At 40.3% G+C, this 24,009-nt stretch overlaps 2 protein-coding genes across 2 annotated transcripts in view; one reads left to right on the plus strand and one right to left on the minus strand.

Moving 5' to 3' along the window:
• LOC118493511 overlaps positions 1 to 24,009 on the plus strand; it is a 124,759-nt gene that overhangs the window by 17,268 nt on the left and 83,482 nt on the right. The gene's annotated exons all lie outside the window — the stretch shown is intronic.
• On the minus strand, positions 272 to 23,848 carry LOC116053103 (myosin heavy chain, fast skeletal muscle-like). The gene is made up of 40 exons (XM_035993600.1): positions 23,835 to 23,848; positions 10,926 to 11,144; positions 10,707 to 10,850; positions 10,454 to 10,610; positions 10,331 to 10,358; positions 10,134 to 10,242; positions 9,949 to 10,041; positions 9,796 to 9,859; positions 9,616 to 9,714; positions 9,424 to 9,527; positions 9,177 to 9,315; positions 8,329 to 8,447; positions 7,971 to 8,120; positions 7,700 to 7,870; positions 7,309 to 7,609; positions 7,103 to 7,173; positions 6,916 to 7,003; positions 6,671 to 6,788; positions 6,469 to 6,592; positions 5,867 to 6,003; positions 5,522 to 5,777; positions 5,195 to 5,437; positions 4,934 to 5,110; positions 4,705 to 4,850; positions 4,520 to 4,610; positions 4,030 to 4,419; positions 3,792 to 3,918; positions 3,583 to 3,701; positions 3,300 to 3,496; positions 2,925 to 3,108; positions 2,649 to 2,814; positions 2,413 to 2,537; positions 1,995 to 2,303; positions 1,698 to 1,901; positions 1,466 to 1,591; positions 1,211 to 1,381; positions 1,021 to 1,125; positions 829 to 924; positions 580 to 711; positions 272 to 372 (listed from the first exon to the last, which is right to left on the minus strand). The coding sequence occupies exons 2-40, from the start codon at positions 11,130 to 11,132 to the stop codon at positions 352 to 354; spliced, it is 5,808 nt and encodes a 1,935-aa protein (XP_035849493.1). The 5' UTR covers positions 11,133 to 11,144; positions 23,835 to 23,848; the 3' UTR covers positions 272 to 351.

The raw sequence follows: 24,009 nt of genomic DNA on the forward strand, positions 1-24,009 counted from the left end.
TGTTAAATGTTATTGTCTTTGTCCTGCAATAGCTCTTTGTCATGTGTTAAATGTTCTAACACCAAGGACCATGTTGGAAATAAGTGTACACACTTTAACATGTTATCCTTTGGATTATGTTGTCTGTCAAATCCAAAATAAATCAAATCAAAAAATCACCTCAAATGTTAAGGATGTTTTAACGTTTTTCATGTCTCAAAAAAAGTGTTATTCAAATCTCACAATTACCTTTTGAGAGAAGCAAAGAGATGAAAGTATTACAGACAGAATTTAATAACAGTTTAATCTTTATTATTTCGGCATGAATTATTTCATATTATATGATTCAACACAGCGAAACTCTCTTGTGTTTTACTCTGCTGCTTCTTTTCCCTGTAAAAAATACAGAAATGGTTTGTGTGAGTTTGAATAAGCGACAAGGGGACAATAATTGTGATCTGTTAATTTTATAGTATTTAAACCTAATGCTTTAAGGTGAATATAGTATTGTAAATAATCTGCTCTAACATATCGACAGATATACATCAAAAAATAATTGCTTTGTTGGTTATTTTTCACTAAACTGAGGTATGTATTTACCTTGCCAGAGTCACGGCTCTTTGCCCTCAGCTTGTTGACCTGGGACTCTGCGATGTCAGCGCGCTCCTCAGCCTCCTCCAGCTCATGCTGAACCTTCCTGCACTTGGACAGATGAGTGTTGGCCTGCTCCTCCTGAAATACAAGACACAGAAAAAAATGTTCAAAAAGATCCATAGCACTACCGTGCATTAAAATAATTTTGATATATTGTCAAACTTTCAGTGTTGAAAATGTATGTTTTGTCCTTACCGCCTCCTCAGCCTGCCTCTTGTAGGCCTTGACCTTCAGCTGCAATTTGTCAACCAGATCCTGCAGCCTGCCAACGTTTTTCTTGTCCTCCTCAGTCTGTAATAGGCAATATAGATTTGCATGTGTATTTTTAATGGTAAATATATTAGATCATTGTTGTACTGTACATGGTAGCTATCAAAGTGACTGTACCTGATAGGTGAGCTCCTTCACCCTCCTCTCATATTTGCGGACACCCTTAATGGCATCTGCTCCGCGTCTCTGCTCAGCCTCAACCTCTGCCTCCAGTTCACGCACCTTCAAAAACAAGACAATAAGTATCCGTCTTTCTTTTCCAAAAGTCTTGCTTCAGTTGTGCAAATTCTTAACGTGACTTTCATACCCTGGACTCAAGTTTCTGGAGCTGCTTCTTGCCACCCTTCATGGCCAGGTTCTCAGCCTCATCCAGGCGGTGCTGCAGGTCCTTAACAGCGACCTCCAGGTTCTTCTTCATCCTCTCCAGGTGAGCGCTGGTATCCTGCTCCTTCTTCAGCTCCTCAGCCATCATAGCAGCCTAGAAGAGACAGCATACAATGTTAATGAGAAATATCTTGAACATATTGGAGTGAAAGGAAGAACAAATGAAATGTAAACCTACATCAGTGATGGCCTTCTTGGCCTTCTCCTCTGCATTTCTTGCTTCCTGAACAGTGTCATCCACTTCACTCTGGACCTGGACCAGGTCAGACTCGAGCTTCTTCTTGGAGTTCAGAAGGCTTGTGTTCTAAAAGACAAAAAAAAGGCACTTTAGTCATTACATGCCTGATTTTCACGTTATGTAATTGTCATTAGATTTTTGAATTATTGAAGAAATGATTGGGCTTGTTCACCTGAGAGTGCAGAAGTCCAACACGCTCACTGGCATCCACCAGCTCCTGCTCAGCAATTTTGCGACTTCTCTCTGTCTGTTCCAGAGCAGCTCTAAGTTCCTCGATTTCAGCTACCATCAGACCGTTCCTGCGATCCACCATAGCAGCTTGTTCCTTGAAGTCTTCCTGTGCTCTGACAGCATCATCAAGGTGCAGTTGTGCATCCTAGTGATAAAACACCAGGAAAATATTCACATGAATGCCAAAATGTACCTGCACTGACCATAGTCCATGCAACAACTCTTTGTCTAACAATACCTTCAGCTGCGCCTGCACATTCCTCAGCTGCTTCTGGGACTCAGCAGCCTGGCGATTGGCGTGGCTCAGCTGAATCTCCATCTCATTCAGGTCTCCCTCCATCTTCTTCTTGATTCTCAGGGCATCGTTTCTGCTCCTGACCTCAGAATCCAGAGTGCTCTGCATGGAGTCAATCACCCTCTGGCTGTTCCTCTTGATCTGCTCCATCTCCTCATCTTTCTCTGCCAGCTTCCTGTCCACCTCACCCTTAATCTGGTTGAGCTCCAGCTGGACACGCAGGATCTTAGACTCTTCGTGTTCCAGAGTTCCCTAATGATATCAAAGAATTAAATATTAATCTTTGCCTTTAAACCTTTTTTTGTATATTTGTCTATGATTAACATTTTTCTTCAGAAGATTTCCTCGAGAAAAAAAGTACCTCAGCCTCTTCAAGAGCCGTCTGGATCTCAGCCTTCTCGGTCTCCACCTGCTTCTTGGACTTCTCCAGCTCATGGATGCTCTTGCCAGTCTCACCAATCTGTTCAGTCAGATCTGAGATCTCCTCTGCAGAGAGATACATGGGTTTTATATTGTTAAGCCTTACAATGTAAAATAAAAACACTTTATTCTAACACAATTGAATACAATGTAGCTGTTACATAAAGTAGAACTGACGTTGCAGGTTCTTGTTTTCCCGCTTCATGGTCTCCAGCTGATCCAGAGATTCCTCATAAGAGTTCTTCATCTTGAACAGCTCAGTGCTGAGAGAACGAGCCTCCTTCTGTGCTCCCTCGAGCTCAGCCTGACCCTCCTCGTACTTCTGTTTCCACTCTGCCAACACCTGAATAACATAATTAATACAGTTCAGTTGGTTGTGTAGAAATATAGGGAAAATAAATATATATATTTAATTGTTTGTATGGCTTGGCCACACAAAGTAAACAATGCTACCTTGTCAAAGTTCCTCTGCTTCTTGTCCAGGTTGGCAGCCAGCCCATTGGCCCTCTCCACATCAATCATGAGGTCCTCCACCTCACTCTGGAGCCTCTGTTTGGTTTTCTCAAGAGAAGCACACTTGGAGTTCACTGCCTCAATCTGCTCCTCAGCCTCCTGAAGACGCTGAGCCAGCTTTTTCCTGTTTGAAAAAGATAACATTTGTTTTCCACTGAAACTGTAACTGAAAGATTTTTTTTCATGAATGAAATACAAATTATTACATAGTCTCAGAACCTAGATGCAAGATTTTTAAATGCAAGTACTGTATTTGAGTTATGCTAAAATGCTACACTTCTGAACTGGCCATTGAATTGTTTGAATGTTACTCACTTGGACTCCTCAAGCTCCTCAGTGCGCTGGATAGCATCAGTTTCATACTTAGTTCTCCACTGAGCCACCTCACTGTTGGCCTTGGACATTCCACGCTGCAGCTCAGCCTTGGCCTCCTGCTCCTCCTCAAACTGCTCCCTCAGCAGATCACAGTCATGGCGGGCTGATTGCAGTCCATGGGCAAGAGCATTCTTGGCCTGGTGTAAGAAATATGATTGAATTTACAAAATCCCTTAATCCCAAACTAATAATACCAAGACACACTCACTTAATGGTTTCTTACCTTAACCTCCTCTTCAATCTGTCTCTTCAGCTCCTCAATCTGCTGTGTGAATGCCTGTTTGCCTCTGGCCAGCTGGGAGACAAGAGCTTCTTTCTCTTCAATTTGACGGCTGAACTCACCTTGTGTGAAAAATGTCATAATACTTTAGTTTTTGTCATGTTTCTTAATAATATACACAGCAGATCATTCAGTTTAAAACTTTTAGATACCATTTTCTGTCAGGAGACGTGCTTTCTGTCCATTTGAGTCATTGATTTGACGGACATTTTCATCATTCTTGGTCTTCAGTTCGCTGAGTTGGTCCTCTAGAGTACGGCACAACTTTTCAAGATTTCCCTAATGAGTAAATAAGAGATGAGATCAGTGATCAGATTTTATTCATAATATTAATTACATTATTTACTATACTTATTTAGTTAATAAAATAGCATGTAACGCATTGTGTACCTTTGCTTTAGCAACAGCCTCCATGTTGCTGGAGAGGTCATCAATCTCCATCTTGTATTCACTCTTTTCCTTCTCAAGCTTCTGCTTTACACGCTGGAGGTTGTCGATCTGCTCTCCCAGCTCAGCAACGCTGTCGGCCTGCTTCTTGCGAAGAGTAGCAGCGGTGGCTTCATGCTGCAGAGTGGACTCCTCAAGATCACGACGGAGCTTCTGGAACTCGGCTTCACGCTTCTTGTTCATCTCAATCTGAGCAGCAGTGGCACCGCCGGCCTCCTCCAGCCTCTCACTGATCTCCTCAAGTTCCCTGGAGAGGTCAGCTCTCTGCTTCTCAACCTTGGCACGAGCAGCACGCTCAGCCTCAATCTCCTCCTCCAGTTCCTCAATACGAGCCTGTTGAATATAGATGTGATGTCTTTCAGTAAACTTTCACTTTTAATACACAAAGTTGGGAACACGATGCAGAACTGTTCCGTGTAATGTGATATGTCACCTGGAGCTCCTTGATCTTCTTCTGAAGCTGAGCACCCAGTGACTGCTCATCTTCAATCTTGCTAAGGAGCTGACTGATTTCAAAGTCCTTCCTGTGAGAATTATAGATAAAGTACATAGAGTTCATGCAGTTGACCACAATTTTTAAAAGAATGGTTGTAGAAATTCAAAAATGACAAAAATTACTTTTTGATCTTCTCATCAGACTGCTGCTTGTCATTCTCAAGATCCATTATGGATTCCTGGGCCAGTTTCAGATCACCCTCGAGCTTTCTCTTGGCTCTCTCAAGGTCCATACGGAGCTTCTTCTCTTGCTCCAGAGAACCCTCAAGCTAAGAAATAAGATGAGTTTTTAACCATCACATTTAAGAAGAATACTCTTGCTTTGCCAATCCAAGAGACTTTGTAAACTTACATCATCCACTTGCTGCTCAAGCTTGGTCTTGGCCTTGGTCAGAGTGTTGACTTTGTCTTCCTCTGCCTGCAGGTCATCAAGAGTCTGCTGATGAGCCTCCTGAAGGGCTTTCTTTTCCTTGGTCAGCTTAGCAATGCTCTCATCTTGAGAGGCCATCTCCTCAGTCAGGTTCTTAACCTAAGTGTGCAAGAAAAATCTTGTCTTTAAACGGTCAACATTATAATCTTACTTGATCTGCTGGACAGATTATTATTTACCAACCTTGTTCTCTGTGGCATGTTTCTCTTTTTCCACTTTGGCCAAGGTAAGCTCCAGGTCATCAATATCCTTCTTGAGCTCAGAGCATTCATCCTCCAGCTTTCTCTTCTTGGCAGTGAGCTCAGCATTGATTTCCTCTTCATCCTCCAGTCTCTCGGTTGTCTCTTTGAGTTTGGCCTCGAGCTGAATCTTACTCTTGATAAGTCCCTCACATCTCTCTTCAGCATCATTCAGATTCTCTGATTCCTAGTTAATTTTCCAAAAATAGACGTTAGCACTTTAACATTAAAAAACATGAAAAAGCAGAACTGTCCGTTTGTGTGTACTTACAGATGCTACTTGCAGCTGCAGATCATTCTTCTCCTGCAGAAGGGACACCATCTTCTCCTCCAGTTCCTTCTTCTTGGCCAGGGCAGCAGCCAAGTCAGTTTTCATCTTATCATAGTTCTCCTTCATAGCTGCCAGCTCCTTCTCAGTTTCAGCACTCTTCAGCAGAGGCTTGATCTTGTAGTACACCTTCATCCATGGCCAGTGTTTGACATTCATGAATGAGCGGACATTGTACTGGATGGTATATACAGCATCCCTGTTGAAAAGAAGTTGCTGTTAGGGACAAAGTTATTCCTCATTATTCATTCCATGGCTGTGCACTCAAAATTGTTGTTTTCAACATGCCTCCTCTCTGTCATCTTCACAAACTCTGTTCTCATGAGGAAACCACGGCACAAAGCCTGAGTCATGGTGACCAGAGATGCCAGTTTTTCATCTCTCATCTCCTCTAGGACACCCAGCAGACCGGCCTTGAAGAACACCTGATCAAAGAGAAAATTGAAATTGACTTCATGTCTGCACTATGAACTGTTCTAAACATTAAACCAGAAATGACTCAGAGAGCAAGCATGTACCCCACACAATCGTATGAATATCTTATATTATTAAGAATTTTCTTTTTTTTATCTTCATCAGGATCAGGATATGTAGCAAAATATCGTAGACAGTGAAACACAATTATTCTAAATGGCTGATGGCAGCTGTGCTTTTTTGTTTTCAATCCACAATGGTGCACAAGACAAAATGTAACCTGCTTCATCAATGGCCACATGGTGGCGCAATTTCTCTATTTTTATCCTTTACTCGTTCAGTGGCCTAATTTCCCATTACAATACATACAATTGTGTAATATTTTTTTAAGATACTCTTTTTGTTTAACAGACAAAATGCACTGACCATCATTGGAAAGTACCACTAAAGTATATTAATGTAATCAAGGGGCTTACCTTGGTGTGTCCGAATTTGTACTCATCATGATTAACATCAATTGACCCAAGCAGCTTCTCTGAAGCCTTCTTGTTGTCAATGAAGTGGCCCTCAGGGATGACACTGGCATTCAGCACCTTGTACCTTTTTATGAGAGTTAATGGTCAGTGTGAGCATTTTCTTTTAATTATCTATCAAAGTTATTTAAATATCCATTGCTACCTCTGCTTGAAGTCAGCATAGAGAATTCTGCTGGGGAAACCTTTTCTGCAGATTCTGATACCCTCCAGCACACCGTTACACCTGAGCTGGTGGATGACCAGGAAGTTCTCCATCAGACCTGAAAAAAATAAATTTCTTAATAATTACTTCCTTGAATAAATAGTTAGGCTCTAAAATTAAGTAAACCATACCAACAAAACAAATCAGTCCTCAAAGAATCTCTTGAGATGAAGTTTTCTATGTACCTGGAGTCTTTGACTCATTGGGAATCAGGCAACGCACAAAGTGAGGATGGGTGCTCCTCAAGTTAGTCATCAGCTTGCCCAGGTTCTCCTGTAGATCCAGAATGGTGAGTTATATCATGCACATAACTGAGTTTGAGCATACATTGAGATACTGTACATGAGATAAGTTTGCAATGTTAAACCTTACCCTAAACTGTGAAGACACAGTCTGCATAGAACCACCCTTCTTCTTGCTACCCTTCTTTCCACCACCAGTTTCTGTAAATGTTTTTAAATATACATGTTATGTTAGAATGTGACATCATCATTTACATGAGCACATGCTACAGTTAGTTAAAAAATATACAGTATAACCTTATAATGTGTTTTAGTTTACTGTAGTTACTATCATACCCTCAACGACGGTAGGATACAGAACAGTCAGCAGTTTCACTGGGGATTTCTGGTACAGCTGAACGACCGACTCATTCAGTGGATCCTTGTTCTTGTCCAGCCAGCCAGCGATATTGTAGTCCACGGTACCGGCGTAGTGCACCAGGGAGAAGTGGGCCTCAATCTTGCCTTTGGCGGGCTTAGGCTTTTCAAATGCTTTGCTTTTGCCAAGATGCTGGTCATACAGCTTGTTCTTGAAGGATGTGTCTGTGGCCTTGGGGAACATGCACTCCTCTTCGAGGATGGAGAAGATTCCCATGGGCTTGGAAAAAGTGTGAAGAAGTATGTCATTAAGTGATACATTAAGTCAAATTAAGAACAATTAGATATAATTACCAAATTAAGTGATTACCTTTTCAATCAGCTCAATGCAAGCAGCCAAGTCCATGCCAAAGTCAATGAAATCCCAGATAATACCCTCCTTCTTGTACTCCTCTTGCTCCAGGACAAACATAGTGTGGTTAAAGAACTGTTGCAGTTTCTCATTGGTGAAGTTGATGCACAACTGTTCCAAGGTGTTGAACTGTGATAGGACAAATAATTAGTATAATCTCTCGCAGGGCAATAAGAATGATTCTGTCATGAAAAGTATCAGCCTCTGAATTGTTTGAAATGAAGCTTACGTCAAAGATTTCAAAGCCAGCGATATCCAGGACACCAATGTAGAACTGTCTAGCTTGTTTAGTTTCCAAACTCTGGTTGATACGGAGGACCATCCACAAGAACATCCTCTCATAAATAGACTTGGCCAGGGCAGGCACTGCGTTCATCACCTGAATAAAAACAAGGATGTGAGTTGTTTAAAATCAACCATCAACCATCTTGTAAAACGGTGGAATACTGGTAATTTTTGAATGACTGAAATGAAATAAATGACACAAAATAATCCAAAATAATAAAACAAATATGTCAAAATATAAATACACATGTACTATCCTACATGTAAATTAAACAGAAGTGATACCAGTTTATCTCAATTACCTGAGGTACAGTCTGTCCCTTGGTGACATACTCATTTCCGACCTTCACTCTGGGATAGCACAGAGCCTTGAGCATGTCAGCGGAGTTCAGACCCAGCAAGTAAGCAACCTTGTCAGCCTCTGAAAATAGTTCAGAGATTTCCATCATGATATAAACAGAAACTAGTGTGATTACAGACTGATCTCATGAAGTGGCGTATGACACGCCAATTCGTATGCCATTATTGGCGTGTTATCAAGGCGCATACTTGCTCTTTAGCGTATTTATCAACGCTTTGGCCTCCATTGACTTACACTACCTTGCAATTGTGTGTGAATTGAAGCGGGTAATATGAAAGGGTGAAAATCTGCATAGGGAGGTTGGTCGGGATGGAGGATGGTAACACACAGGACTTTCACCCAGGAGAGCGGGGATTTTGGCCCGCGTGTGATGTTTCCTTTCCACGTTTGTTGTTTTCCTAAACACAACCCCATCTTCTTTTCTAAACCAAACCAATTGTACTTTTCCTAAACCCAACCCGCGTGTCACGTTTCCTAAACCCAACCGTAGCTTTCTTCTTTAAACCCAACTGGTTCTTCTTTTCCTCAACCCAACCCACGTGTGCCGTTTCATAAACCCAACCGTAGCCTCGCGATAACACGTAGCCTCTTGTTTAAACATTGCCGTCCGCTGTATACAGCGTAGACATACACACGGATAGCTCAAAATGCGTACAGATAACACGTCACTTGGCTTAAGAAAGTGGGCGTGTATGTTTACGCGAAGTCATGATGTCATGTTGGTGATTAAGAACTGTATTACTGTTTTTTTCCCAAGCTATTCACTCTGAGCTGGCATTAAATACTCACCCTCTGTGCCATCAGGCTCAGCCTGCTCCTCACGCTGCTTCTGTTTAAACTTCAAGTTACCATGGTGGATCACAGCACCAGTCATCCTGTAGATGCTCACCTTCTCTTCACCAGTGAAGCCCAGGATATCAATGGCATTCTGAGTTCAAAAGAGGTCCACACAAACATAATCACTTTAGAAAAATGCACTTAAAAGAGCAGTTTTGATGTGGATATATTTAAATATTTGAAAGTAAAAATCACTCACATCAGTTGCTTCAAGCTCAGCTTTGTCATCAATGCTGGCCACAGCAATCTGACCCATGCTACACATGGGGAAGTCATAGGGGTTGGTTGTGAGGAGTGCCATATCTGGAGATCAAAAAAAGGGTGAACGCGTCAGAACATTGGTTTCATATGAAAACAGGTTAAACAATGTGCATCCTCTCAATCTTCTTACCAAGAATCTCGGGGATGTGGCCGGTCATCATCTGGAAGAAGATGTGGTAGCCTCTTTCATCAGAAAGCTGGTATGTCACTCTTGACTTCTCCAGCAGATCTACAAATATTGTTCATAAATTACAGTCTGACCAATTCTCAATTCCAGTCGTTTGTATGTACTATGAGTATTATTACTTACATGTCTCAATATCAGCACTAGCCAGTTTGCCAGTTGTGCCGAAATGGATTCTGATGAATTTACCCTGTTTGGAACAAAGGATTCTTAATGTCCCTCCACATTGGCAATCTGTAACAAGACCTCTTTCATGTGTAGTAATTGTTCCATACTCACAAAACGAGAAGAGTTGTCATTCCTAATAGTTTTGGCGTTACCATAGGCCTCCAGCAGGGGATTGGCAGCAATAATCTGATCCTCCAGTGACCCCTATAATCCAGGTTTAGAATTACAGTCAGAAAATGACTATTTTTCCCCCTTGAAAAATATTCTATAGAGGAAGAACCCTGAGTTGTAATCACACAGTAAGATACCTTTGACTCGTCTTTCTTTGGTCCACCAACTGAGATTGTTGCAAAGTACTGGATGACACGCTTGGTGTTCACAGTCTTTCCAGCACCAGATTCTCCACTAGGTATAGACATAGACTTTTAAGAATTTGATCAAGATATTTGACTATGTTAAACAAAGTCAACAAATGTAAATGTAACAAACTTACGTGATCAAGATAGACTGATTCTCCCTATCTGTAAATAAAAAAAAAAAAATAATGTACTATGTTTTACTGCAACATAAACCCCTTTATACTGATAAATTCTACTTTGTTTGGGTAATGACTTACCAGTAAGCATGAACTGAAAAGCGTTGTCAGAGACAGAGAAGATGTGGGGTGGAGCCTCCATACGCTTCTTGCCTCTATAGGCACTTACACATTCAGCATCGTACACTGGGAGCCACTTGTAGGGGTTCACGGTGGCACAGAACAACCCAGAGTAGGTCTGAAAGTGATCATAGAGATTTAACAGTTAACTCCATGTTTCCTACAAGTTTAGCAATTCACAATAGTTCTTTTCTCTTTAGGCAGATTATCTTACGTAGATCATCCATGCTGCATAACGCTCTTTGAGGTTATACAGCACAGAGGCTTCATTGAGATGGGTCATCATGGCCATGTCCTCAATCTTGTCATACTTGGGAGGGTTCATTGGAAAGATTTCAGCTTCTTTCACTGTCTTCTCCTGCAACAAGACATCAGACACAATGAGAACTAATCATATTGAATTCCCAGTTGACTCTGACTTCATGATACTAACCTCCTTAGTGTCCAGGACTTCGACGGTGACTTTGCCACCATCTTTCTTGAGGATTTTTGCCTTCAAGTACAGCTCCTTGACATCAGCCACGTAGCAGGCACTCTTGGCATCAAATGGTGCACTTTGAGCCTCAATTCTCTCCCTTTCTGGCTTACGAAGGTAAATGGCAGCTTTGCCATAAATGGCCATCTCTGAGTCCGTACTCATGGTGGCGGTTTACTTCTGTGAAGTAATTACAAATAAGAGTAATCTATATATATAATTTTATATTTAGACATTAAAACTAATGTATTCTAGCCATATGACTGGAAAGCCCAGAATTATAGAGTCCAATGAAATAATTAACATATACCTATCAGTTCTGGGCACCATTACAAGTCAGTAAGTCAAACAATAGCAATCTTAGAATGATGGTTTCTGTTCATATCATTGAACAGTTCCTAAATGCCTGGTGTTGTACTAAACATCAACAATATATCAATACCAAAATATTTTTGACCTTATTACAAGAGACCTTAGCTTAGTTAAAGCCTTTCAGACCTTCAGACAGATTGTCTATGCTGTAATTTCATTAAGTTGTGCTATAATTTACACACATCTGTTGTATGTCTCTCCATCCAGGGAGAGAGATTCATGCTCAGTTTCTCTTCGTTAAGTAATATTCAGTTGGTTGTCAAATACAAATTCACTGCTAGATGGAAGACTCTTACACAATGTAGCTTTTAAATAAAAGTTGTACATACCTTATCCTTTCCCCTTGTAAAAAGAATGTTGCACTCCACAATCCTATTGAAAACATCATGGGTTAGTCAGTGCAGGAAACAACCTCAAATTAATTGAAAACTTTGTTGACACATAATACATTGTAGAGATAAGTAAAAAAAAAACAATATATATATATATATATATATATATATATATATATATATATATATATATATATATAAATGTATATATATATAAATGTCATCTTGTGTCAAAGATGCACAGAGTGCATTGAATACATACAGTCATTCTTACATTATATTTTGTAAACTAATTTCCAAAATAAGAAAAGCATCTAAATGGTACAATGCATAGAAGTAGACCACCTCACCACAACCTGGAACTTCACTGGTCTTCCACCACACTGTCTAAGGCACCCACATGGACCCTTTATATTCAGTCTGGTGTGCTAACAAAGCAAAGGTTGAAGCAGACTTACATGCCAATTATGGGAAGGGTGACAGCTGAGTCTTGACACATTGTTAGCTGGTTCTATTTTTGGGAGAATCCCTACCCTAAGTAAGCAGCTTTTGAGTTCTTTTAAAACATTCACATGTACACAAAATTTTTAAAGATTATAATAGGAAATGGTGGTGTTGACACATCTTAAGATGAAGATTACCTTTAAGATATTTAATGATTGATAATTGATTTGATTAACATTCTTTAATTTGAGACTATGTTGTGGGATTTTAAATTTATATGAGGAATTTAAAGTTTGTTATCTGACAGACAGCAAATGCATCAAAGGTAGATGAATGTTGACATTATGGTCTTAAATTATTTTGTGCTTGCGCTTGTTTGGTAATTTCTTGACTCCTAATAAACCTGCTTCCGCTGAGGTGACAACATGACATTGTGACTTCGCGTAAACATACACGCCCACTTTCTTAAGCCAAGTGGCGTGTTATCTGTACGCATTTTGAGCTATCCGCGTGTATGTCTATGCTGTATACAGCGGACGTAAACATACACGCCACTTGGCGTGTTATCACGAGAAGGCGACGGTTGAGTTTAGGAAACATGACACGCAGGTTGGGTTTATTCAATAGAATAACCGGTTGGGTTTAGGTAAAGAAGAAAGCAACGGTTGAGTTGAGGAAACGTGACACGTGGGACACAATCCCCGGTCTCCTGGGTGAAAGTCCTGTGTTTTACCCATCCCCCACTCCAACCAACCTCCCTACGCAGATTTTCGTCCTTTCATACTACTCGCTACAGCATCAATTGACACGCAATCACAAGGTAATGTAAGTCAATGGAGAGTATGCGTCTTGATAACACGCCAATGGCATACGAATTGGCATGTCATACATACGCCACTTCATGAGATCAGTGTGGAGGTGAGATGACAAAATGAGATTATTTTTCATATAGATTAGAGCAACAGTGGTTTTGGTACTTGTTTTGACATGATGTGATGTTGGGCTTAGTTTTCCAAGCTTTTGGCAATCTTTACTGAAAATGCAAGACAAAAGAACAAAAAATTACTTCTTACACTTGCCTCTTTTTAGTCATATGAATTGGATTATTATGGGGATTATTAGTAAACATACCCAGATATGACTTACTATGTAATATTTTTATTTACTAAGTAAGCAACATTTTTATTAAATGTAATTATATTTTTACAATTGCACATTTATGGGCGGCCTATAGCTCACCCAATAAGAGCGTTCGCCCCATATTGGCAGAGTAGCTGCAGCGGCGGGGGTTCAAATCCAACCTGTTGCCCTTTGCTGCGTGTCATCCCCCATCTCTCTCCCCCTTTCCAGTCTATCCACTGTCACTGTATATTAAAGGGAAAAGCCCCCAAAAAATAATCTTTAAAAAAAAACAATTGCACATTTATTATTGCCTTTTCTAAACTAACTTAACATGATTTTACAGAAATGTCAATGTCTCCTGAAATGTAATTTCAATTCATTCAGGCTCTGAGATGTCTTTTTAAAGGAGATTCAGTCTACATTATAGAATGATTAGGATTAAGCAGTAAAAATATATACAAATATATTTGTCTGTTCTGGGAATGATCAAAATGCCCAAAAAGAATTTTCAAAATGTAATTTTCACACAAATGTACAATTTACACAAGATAATGTACTGCGTGTTAGACAGCAGAGAAACGAAGTAGTGAAATAGTTAGGGCATATCAAGTGTAAGGTACTGTACAGTGAAAATATATCATGCATCTCTTGTAAGACTTCATTGAATAGAATGTTCACTAAATGTTTTGTGTAATAAAATCTCACACACACACACACAGTTTCAAACAATGATTCAAATCTTTCAGGTATGGGCTCCTACAATGCTTCTTAGTCCTGTTTTTCATCAAATGTTTAAGATTATTTGATGTTCAGATGACTGTTTGCCCTCCAAGGTGGTTGCAGTGAGCACACAGCTGATTGATGTCTCACAGCAAAGCACTCCCCCTTCCAGAGTTCACCTCACTTGGTCAGATGTCAGAGCCATGCTATTTAGACTACTTTGAAAGAAAAAATGATCAAAGCTACTATTTTGTTTTCGTTATAATTTATGCTCCCCAAACATGATGATTATGGAAATAATTACTGCATTCAAACAAGTGACCTTTTAATAACCCAGTCTTAACTGACACAATTAGCTAATTAATTAAAATATGTGGTGGCTCCTAGTTGTTTCCCTCTAAGGGGAAAAAAACAAAAGAGATGTATTATTTTTAAGTCAAGGCAGTTTTATTTATATAGCACATCTCAGCAACAGTGCAATTCAAAGTGTATTATCTTGTATTATCTACTCATCCTGTACAACTCTGTTTATTTTTATGGTTTCTTTTAATACCTTAGATATGTGTCAAAGTCCTGAGAAGGAAGAAAGGTCAGAAGACACCTGGTGTTGTGGGGGCAGACATTTCAAGGACACTGCAGTTGTTGAAGCTTCTGACAATAGCCAGTCAGCTGACTAGACATTACCAGAGTGGTTTAACCTATTTATGTCCACACAAAAAAGACCATAAAAGGGACAGCTCACAGAAGGGCAGTATTAATATGGGTGGATAAGGTCAAACTGAATGGACCTTTTTCACAGCAGACATTTTGACTTGTCATAGTAGAAAAAGCACAGCTGAAATTGATAACCTTAACGATGGCTCAATTCCATCAAGTGTCCCAGTAAGCTATTTCAGTGAGTCAGCATCAACAATACCAGGACCTCTCCTAAGTGGAATGCAGCCATCATTAATGGTTTTGAATACACCTGTGCTTTTCCTACTATGACATGTCAACATGTCTGCCGTGAAAAAGGTCTATAGCGGCACAATTTGAGCCATAACTCAAGTCAAGAGTCTCCTACACGTCCTGTAGTGGATCCGGAGTGGATGGGGCTCTTCAGCCAAACAGTACAAGACATGGCAGATTGCCAGCCAGTGCTTGGACATGTGTATGCCTGCTATATAATACGCATAGGTCTTTGCACCTAGCTGTAAGTAATTAATTTAATAGCCTACTTAATAGTTATACCGGTATATAAACATTGCCTGTACAGTAAATTAAACAGCATTCAAATGCAGGACGTAACTCACACACATCTCTCAGCCACCTTCTGACCCAAATCAGGCAGAGGAGAACCACAACATCACACCAGAGTGGATGTTCACAACGCTAACCAAACATCCACTCAACTCTTCTATAATCTATTGTGAATTGTAAACTGTCCTCAGGCCCTCAGTCTTGATTCATCTCCATGAAGGAGTTGAGGTCCCAGAGTTTCAGCATGAACAGTTTGCAGGACGAGTCCAGTGGGACAAAGACGTCCTCAGAGAAGGACGACTCAGACTTCATGTGTCCAGACTCAGGACTGAAGACTCGGGACTGTACAAGTGTGATGTGGACACAGATAATAGTTGGGGCAACTTCCTTGAATGCCGTCTCAATGTCACTGGTATGTTAGTCTCTTTGCCAGACCAGCCACACGCTGCGGGGCGGAGGGGAGAACTTTCTTAAAGGTTAAATTCAGCAGCTACTAAGATCAATAAGGACCTGAGAAGAAAAGTACTGTGGACTTCCACAAACCTTACACTTCCTTCTCTTATAGTGAAAAGTTTTTTTCTTCACATGAATTCAATGAAATGAAACAGATGTGTTTGTTCTCTTTACAGCAGCGAGGGATCGGCCCGAACCTGAGACACCAAACACAGGAAGTCCACCACAACCAGAGAGTGGGGGAAGGATCTGCCTCTAGTGTGGACTGAGACTGACAGCAGCAGCAGCTCTGCTGACTGTTTATTCAGTCTTTGTCTCCTGAGAGAACAAGATTTCTACTCAGACGGTAGTTACAATTCAGCAGGTGGATCAGTGGAAACCGTTTAATCCACAACTTTAATGAGACCAAACTGTTAACATTACATTTTTTAGCACCGAGATACAAAACATACTAGTTTCTTATTGCCTGGCAGGTACAGAACAAGTTGCTACCAGTGGTGTAGTCTAATGTATTGTAGTGGGTATACTGTACTACATATACATACACAAAATATATATATATATATATATATATATATCCTTTTTTTTCCCTTTTCTTTTCCTGGCTCAGAATGGGCCTTTGTGAGGGTTATTTTGAGCGTCAAAGACTTAATTTCCTGCATTCTGACACACTTGTATGCACCAAGTTATGGTGGGAATATCTTTATTTAGCCTATGAGAAGGAAAACACAGATGACATTCAAAACATATCAAATATATAATGGAATATAATGCAGTAAGGCGGCTTTAACATCAGGGACCTACGTCTCTCTGCATGTTCTGCATGTGACAGCAAACAGTAGTTTGCTGTCACATTACTCAACCCCGTATTTGTGAACCCAAATATCTGAAGTGAAAGTTGCGTATCATAGCACATTTTTAGGTGGGTATATGGAAATCCAGGAGATTTCTTAGTGGGTATACTATACCTGCGTATCACGTAGACTACTACACTGGTTGCTAGACATGATCCATGTTAAAACTGCTCTGCGCTGGGTGTGCCATTGTTTTCCTATGGGGAGAGCGGTGGAGACAACTCGGGGCGCTTCCCTTGGTGCTCCGCTCAGAATTGCCGCTGAGATCAAAGTTCAACTTATTTAAACTTTGACCTCGTTGCCCCTGACCTTTCAAGGCAGGGCTGGACTGGCCATCTGGCATACCGGACATTTTCCCGCTGGGCCGACGCACTTTTAGGCCGAATCGCCGATATAATTTATAGGCCTTTTTTTTCTTTTCTTTTTTTTGGCCGCGCCGGCCCATAAAGAACTGACAGCGGCCCATTGGTTAATTGTCTTTATTGGCAACTGACCTAATCAAATCCAGGAACCCCCTTCCCCACTCCCGGCCCTGAGACATGAGCTGTAATAGTTATGCTTATGCTGGAAGTTTAGCATCCACGTTAAAATGGACAAACGAACGATTAAGAATCTACAGGCGGATGCCTCAAAATTTCTGACATGTTCGGGGCTGTAGTAGCTGCTTCAACATCAGCATTACCTGAAGTAGATGAAGGAGGAGAGGTGGCTCGCTATACAGAGAAGCAGAAACAACATCATGACAGGGAAGAAGCTGAGGAGGAGCAGAGTGACCATGACAGGGCCATGGGAGTGAGGAAAAGATGGAAGAGAGAGTAGTTGACGACGTGGTTAGGAGTAGGCAAATTAACAGGGACTCTCAGGAAGGGAGGGAGGCTGTGTGTGTGTGTGTGTGTGTGTGTGCGTGTGCGTGTGCGTGTGCGTGTGCGCAGCCGACCTGTCGAGCGCCAGTGTGACATCATGGGAGCGCCGTAACGGCGCTTCTGTCGCGCCGCGCTCCACTTTATTCATATGGGTGACTTTAATGCGCCCACAAAGCATCCCGGGAAGGCGGCGCTGCATTTGAAAAAATGTTGTGCGTCAAAAAAGCTGGCCGATGCTCATCTTTATGCAAATGAATCTATTGAACGTGACGCGACTATCCAATAGAAGTAGACGAAAATCTTTCAAACTGACCTTTGTCGATCTGAAATGAAGACAGATTCAGCAACTCTACGGCCTATTTCTCGCTTAAAATGTTTTCAGAAACACGCTTCGGTGAACTATTTCCGTAAAATATGAGATCATATTCTGTCTGAGCCGCCATGACAGTCGGTTTGAAATTCTTGAGCAGCCAGACCCACGTGACGCATTTGTCCAATCAGCTGCCGTCAGGGGCGTGGAGCATCAACCATGGATGTATTACGTCGCGACACCACGCTTCAGTCGTGTCGCAAAAATGGATCTGCCATTCGCCATAAAAGAACTCATCTTAACCCAGTAAGTTTACAAGAGAGACTTGCAGGCACTCTGAGAGTCCTGATATCTGGTTACCCTCGAGCTCGTTCACACTTCCTGTTTCCGCTTTGTCGCGCTCTGCTGAAACAAAATAGAGTGGTGCGCGGCCTCTGGACGTGCCAGCTTGGCTGCGGCGACTGTAAAACGGCCTTTATGTGTGCCTCACGTCATAATGACAACAAGCAGTTTGGCTGTAACATTAAAGTTAGTGGCTGGCAGGTAACCTAACTGCTTAAGCTTACATTGAAAATGCTAGCGGTTGGCCTGTTGGGTAGCTGAAAACTCTGTGTGATGTATAAAATCAGTGTTGATACAAGCATCAGTGTTCCTTGAATTGCTTAATTAGCTTCTCTTGTATTGGTGCTCTTTTCCAGGGCATATAATACTCTCAGCTTTATTGTAGCTTTTTGGAAGGGTTATGGTTATGGTTATTGTAATTAGCTTACAATAACTTTTGTCCAAAGCGACAAAATACAAATCTTACAATAGTTAAAATTAACAGTAAACATTTTTTAAAAGTTGCTAAGCCAATATTAAGCAAAATAGTAATAATAACAATAATGGCAATACAATATCAAATATCAATAATAATAAAACAAATAAACAAATACCATAAATATACAAATCATAACTCTAAGAATTAATTAATTATTTAAGTGTAAGATCAACAGATGAGTATGAGAGGCCGTATAGGAGATAATTCATACTTGGTCTCACATACAACACCATAACCTCACATATATACCATTATACTCTCATATATATACCATTATACTATCACATATATACCATTATACTCTTGCACATCAACTGGCATACCCTTTTACATGTACAGTCAAGCTTTCCTTTATTTACTATCATACTCTCTTACACAGATTGCTATTCTCTCATACACACAAAAAAATTCTCTCACACACACAAAATACCCTCTTATATGCACCATCAGAGAGACAAATAATATGTGTGAAACAGAATGATAGTAAGAAAGATTAATAGTCTATGCGAATAAGAATAGTTATATGTAAGAACCATAATTGCTGTGTAAATGTAAGCGAAAAACAGGATGTGCAAGAGAGAATACTTGCTTATGTGAGAGAATTTGATTGAAAAGGAAATAGTACTAAATTCTCAGTTCCTGATTGGCTTATACATGAAGAAGAAGGATTTCAGGTACATGTAGCTAACGGCCCACCTTCCCTACCAACATATATATATATATATATATATATATACACTGCCTTTCCAACAGCTGAATAGGTGAATCTAGATACTTCTTTTTACCCTGGTCTGTACTTCTATATTTACTTAATGCTTTGTGTATGCTTTTAGCTCTGTTTTGGTCTCGACAGACTTCTGAGGGAAATAACTGATTCTTTAGCAGTTTAATGCTTAGCTATGTTCGACAGCTAGTTGCTAAATTTGTCTGTTAGCTGTTTGATACTGGTAGTAGTGGCTTTATCAGAGCTTGTTTGCGAAGAACAGCTGCCCGCTGCATCTGGATCAACACAAGATGAGAGTCATGAACCAAAACATTAATAATTTAATAATTTATACTTTATTAATCCCGCAAGGGAAATTACAATGTTTTACAAAGTTACAGTCAAACGTAAAATCAAACAATGAACTGAAAGACACAAACATCTGAGACGTAAAGCTGAGGGGAACTGCAGAATCAAGCAACTTTTTACTTTGGTCGTTCACTATGATCAAATCACTATGATCCACCATAATCAAAATAGTGATTTATTTATATATAATAAGTAATTAACATGTAGTATTAGTTCCATGCCACTTGGCCTAACCAGATTTCACTCGTTCAGAAAGTGGTCAATATATAAATTCATAAATAATTAAGAATCATTACATATTGTGTCATTTACAAAGTATCTTGAAGTTTTCTCTCAATTAACCTGCTGCATAGCACTCCATCGACAGTGCAAATACAACCAAACTAGCCCCATAATACCACTAAATACTTTTTGCATAATATATCTTTCACAATATCATCCACAAAATATACTGCTGAGCAGGGCTTAATTTGAGCAGGAACACGCCGGAACATGTTCCGGCACCTCCGACGTTGGATCCGGAACCTTTTTTATTGGATCTGGCACCTCCTGTGTCACTATGAAAAATTAATCGCCTAAATGAAAACAAAAAAAAAATACTGTTTGTGTAGTGTTCAATGGTGTTATCTGTCTTGTTAGTCTTTATTCCCCATTGAAGTTCCAAAAAAATCTTATGTTTGCATTTTTTATGCGTTTTGAGGTGAATTTTCAGGGTAATACGGAGGGGGCAGAGGGATGGAGGGAGGGGAGGCACTTCAGCAGCGTGGCGCTGCACTTCAAGTGACACAAGCGCTTGTGCTGGTTGAGATTGCTGTTATAGCCTCATTCCACTCAGGGGAAAAATGTCAAAAAGACAACAAAGTTTGCTTAACTTTTTCAAATATGCTGGTCAGTCGGATCCCAAAGCAAAAACCGTTACTGTCGATCGAGAATGTGGAGACCACAGGTTTTTTGGTTAATTTACTGGTCCGATGGATAATTGCTGCTTGTGAAAACGATTGTTGCAGTGTAGGCTATTTTTTATTTTTTATTTTACATTTCGCACCGATGCAGTGCATGTTCTGAAATACAAATAAACATTGCCCTGATGTACACACAGAGTTGTTTAGGTTTTTTTAGTCAGAGAAGCTACGTAGGCAGTGTAATTTTCTTTTTGTTCATTTACTTCCAACCCCCGTTTTGAATCGCCGGATCCACCCCCGCTCTGTGCTCCGGGACCTCCCACTTTACAAATTAAGCACTGCTGCTGAGCAACCTCACGGCATTTATTGCTATGACAAGATGACAGTTACCTCCTTTTGATTGCTTATAGGACAAGCAGATTGTACAGTAAGTGCACCTGCTTCGCCTCTGCAAATAAATATACAGAAGAGCAAACTTATAAATCAGAGGGCACAACAACAATGAGCAGAACAACATTTTTATTGCCATCTAAAAGGTTAACAAGCAGGCAATAAAGCAAAGCCACTAGGCTCATTTGGAGAGCAACACCTGCTATACTGTATACCTAAAAAAAGCTCTGCAAAACTTCACTGCTGCTAGTCTATGTCTCAGTTCCTTCTCTTCATACTCAACTTGTTCTAATCTTGTATCACAGCAGTACTTCTGAGACTGGGGATTGTCTGAGGAATAATAGTCTTTAATGTTTAAATGTGTCATTTAATTTGAATTTATGCAGATGAATGTGTTTATTGCAGCAGTGGGACTCAACCACTGGGCAGATCTCCTGTGGTAAAAAAAAAAAAAGTGAACGTGGACACTGGAGATGTGTCTGAGAGACAGAGACTATTGATTTCCAAAATGCCTTTGCTTTTCCTCCTCTATTCCCCCAGCATATGTGAAGGCCAAGGCCAATCAAATAGTCGCAAATTGTCAATTGCCAAATTACCAGCTCCAGCACTGTTAAGAACCCCTCTCTGCCACAGTTGTAGAAGGGTTCGTCCTCCCTGTGTAGATAATCCATGGTTGTTCCAATGATTTTGGAATTCTGCAGCCGCTCTCTGAACTCTTGGAAAGTAGATGTAGTGATGACAATACAAATGGAGTTCATCTGTAGAATGCAGTATGCCCTCATTTTCCATGAAGGGCAAACAGCTTACTGAAGTGAAATGACAGAACTCTATTAGCTCTGCCCACAACTGCTCTATCCTCTGATTGTGGACACTGTGGCCAGTAATGACACTGCGTCTGTTTAACCCTCTTCTCTCCAGCATATACTGGGCCACCGCTGTGTTCTCCATGCTATGGTCACAGCGTATTCTTAAGGAAGGCCAAAGCTCTGTACACCAGTGCAAAACACAGTAGTTCCAATACACTTGATGCTCTGTTGTTATTGAGGCACTGCAAGTATATGATGGTCCGACTAAAGCCGTCAACACATCCGTGAAAGACCATCCTCCACCTCACCAGTTTATGGTTTCCATCAATATGCCTGTGGGAAAATTGAAATGTCGACAATGAAAAAAAGAACCGTAACCATGGTACATATTTTTACAGAACCAGAATGTGTTCCTAACTTGCTAACTTGCTTGCTTGCTTGTTGTTGTTGATTTTTCTCAACTCTCATGGTTTATGACCTATCTGAAGCCTGTGATATGGCATTTAATGTAACCTTAACCCCCTTTCCTGCTGTTGATGTGCATCAAGTCAAAAAACCGTCATGTGTTTGTAGATTAATTTCTACAACCCTATGGCAAAAAACATTCCAAAAAGTGTTTCATTGAGAAGGTCCATTGCCAAATAATAATAAATTATATGTACAGTATGGCGTATGTCAACTCATTTACAGAAATTGTTTAAAACAAAGGGTGCACAATTATATTAACATGACATTAAACAACAGCGTAAGACCTTTCCTAGTCTAATACTAAATAAAAAATATATTAAAATATTGGGCAGATGAAATATGTTGTGGGCATTAAGGGTCTCCTCAGGATGAATAATATTCCATCCAATACTTTTGCCTTATGTATAATCATATGATATGGTAAACGCATTCCAGTGTTTTGGTATAAAAATACTAACTTAATTTACTTAAATTGCTGCAGAATAGCTTGAAGTTGTTAACTCATAACATCTACTCATTTAACAATGTCCTACTACCCAGTCACTTACACACGAATCTCGAAACTGGCCTTGATAGCTTGGCTTAATTCCTCGTCATCAGAAGAAAAATCTGAGATGGAACCCATGATCGAAAGGTAGGTTGCATAGTTGTCATTGCTGGCTGATTGAATCTGGTTAACTGTGGCAACATTTTTCCATGTGCTGGTTCGGTCTGGTCATGGTGTCACTAGACCCTTGCTGTGATGCAGAGGTCTGGTTCGCTCTGGCGCTCTTTGTGAAAGGATACCTAGAAACCTGCTGTGTTGATGCAAGTTGGGCTCCCCTAGCCCTTGTAGTCAAGGAGTTGTTGGTCTGATTGGCAGTGGTAGCTGTGTGGTCATTCGCTGATGACGTGTCAACTTCTACACAACTGTCCTCTGAATCTGAACTGTTAAACTAAAACAAAACAAACACAAAAAGGGAAAAGTAAATGACAAAAATGTAATCAAAAAATAAAGGGGGTAAACAAATTGACCAAACCATGAAAAATGTGTGCTCCAAACCAAGCAAAAAGCTCTGCTTTACAATTATTATTTGTTTAAAGCTTACAAGACTTAAAATATAGCCACTTTCATGAAGCCTTCTTCTGGTTTTGTGCTTGTAAACTTCACTCTATTATGGGTGATGTAACAATACATCATCCTTGTTGAAGGTAGGGTAATTCTGGGGAGTAGACCTAAAAAAATAATGCACAAAGAATGTCATAATTGGCATTACAATCATTATTATTAGGATTATTATTAGGATTATTATTAGGATTGGTAGTAGTAGTAGTAGTAGTAGTAGTCCCACAATCATATCATCATACTAGACCTTTTTTGATGGTCAAGTGTGTGGGTTAACTGGTGAGGGTGCTGATTTGCAACCAACTGGTAGACTACCCACATAGGATGGGAGGTAACAAGGTGGTTTAAAGAGGTGACAAAAAGTGATCACGGACACGGATTTAAACTGCGGGCGTTTCACTTTGAAACGCTCTTTCATACAGATGCAGTTCATTTCTGATCATAACTCTCTAAGTATTTGCAGTCGAGTAAAAGTAAAACATTCTATATTTTAAAGGAACACGCCGACTTATTGGGACTTTAGCTTATTCACCGTAACCCCCAGAGTTAGACAAGTCGATACATACCCTTCTCATCTCCGTGCGTGCTGTAACACTGTCTGACGCCCCCAGCATTAGCTTAGCCTAGCACAGATCATGCAGGTAACTGGTTCCAACTAGCCGACTGCTCCGAATAAGTGACAAAATAACGCAAACATGTTGCTATTTACATGTTGTGATTTGTATAGTCGCAGGGTGTACAAATAATAAGGTCACATGAGACACAGCCAT

The sequence above is a fragment of the Sander lucioperca genome, chromosome 17, assembly GCF_008315115.2.
Source record: "Sander lucioperca isolate FBNREF2018 chromosome 17, SLUC_FBN_1.2, whole genome shotgun sequence".
In the NCBI taxonomy this organism is placed as follows: domain Eukaryota; kingdom Metazoa; phylum Chordata; class Actinopteri; order Perciformes; family Percidae; genus Sander; species Sander lucioperca.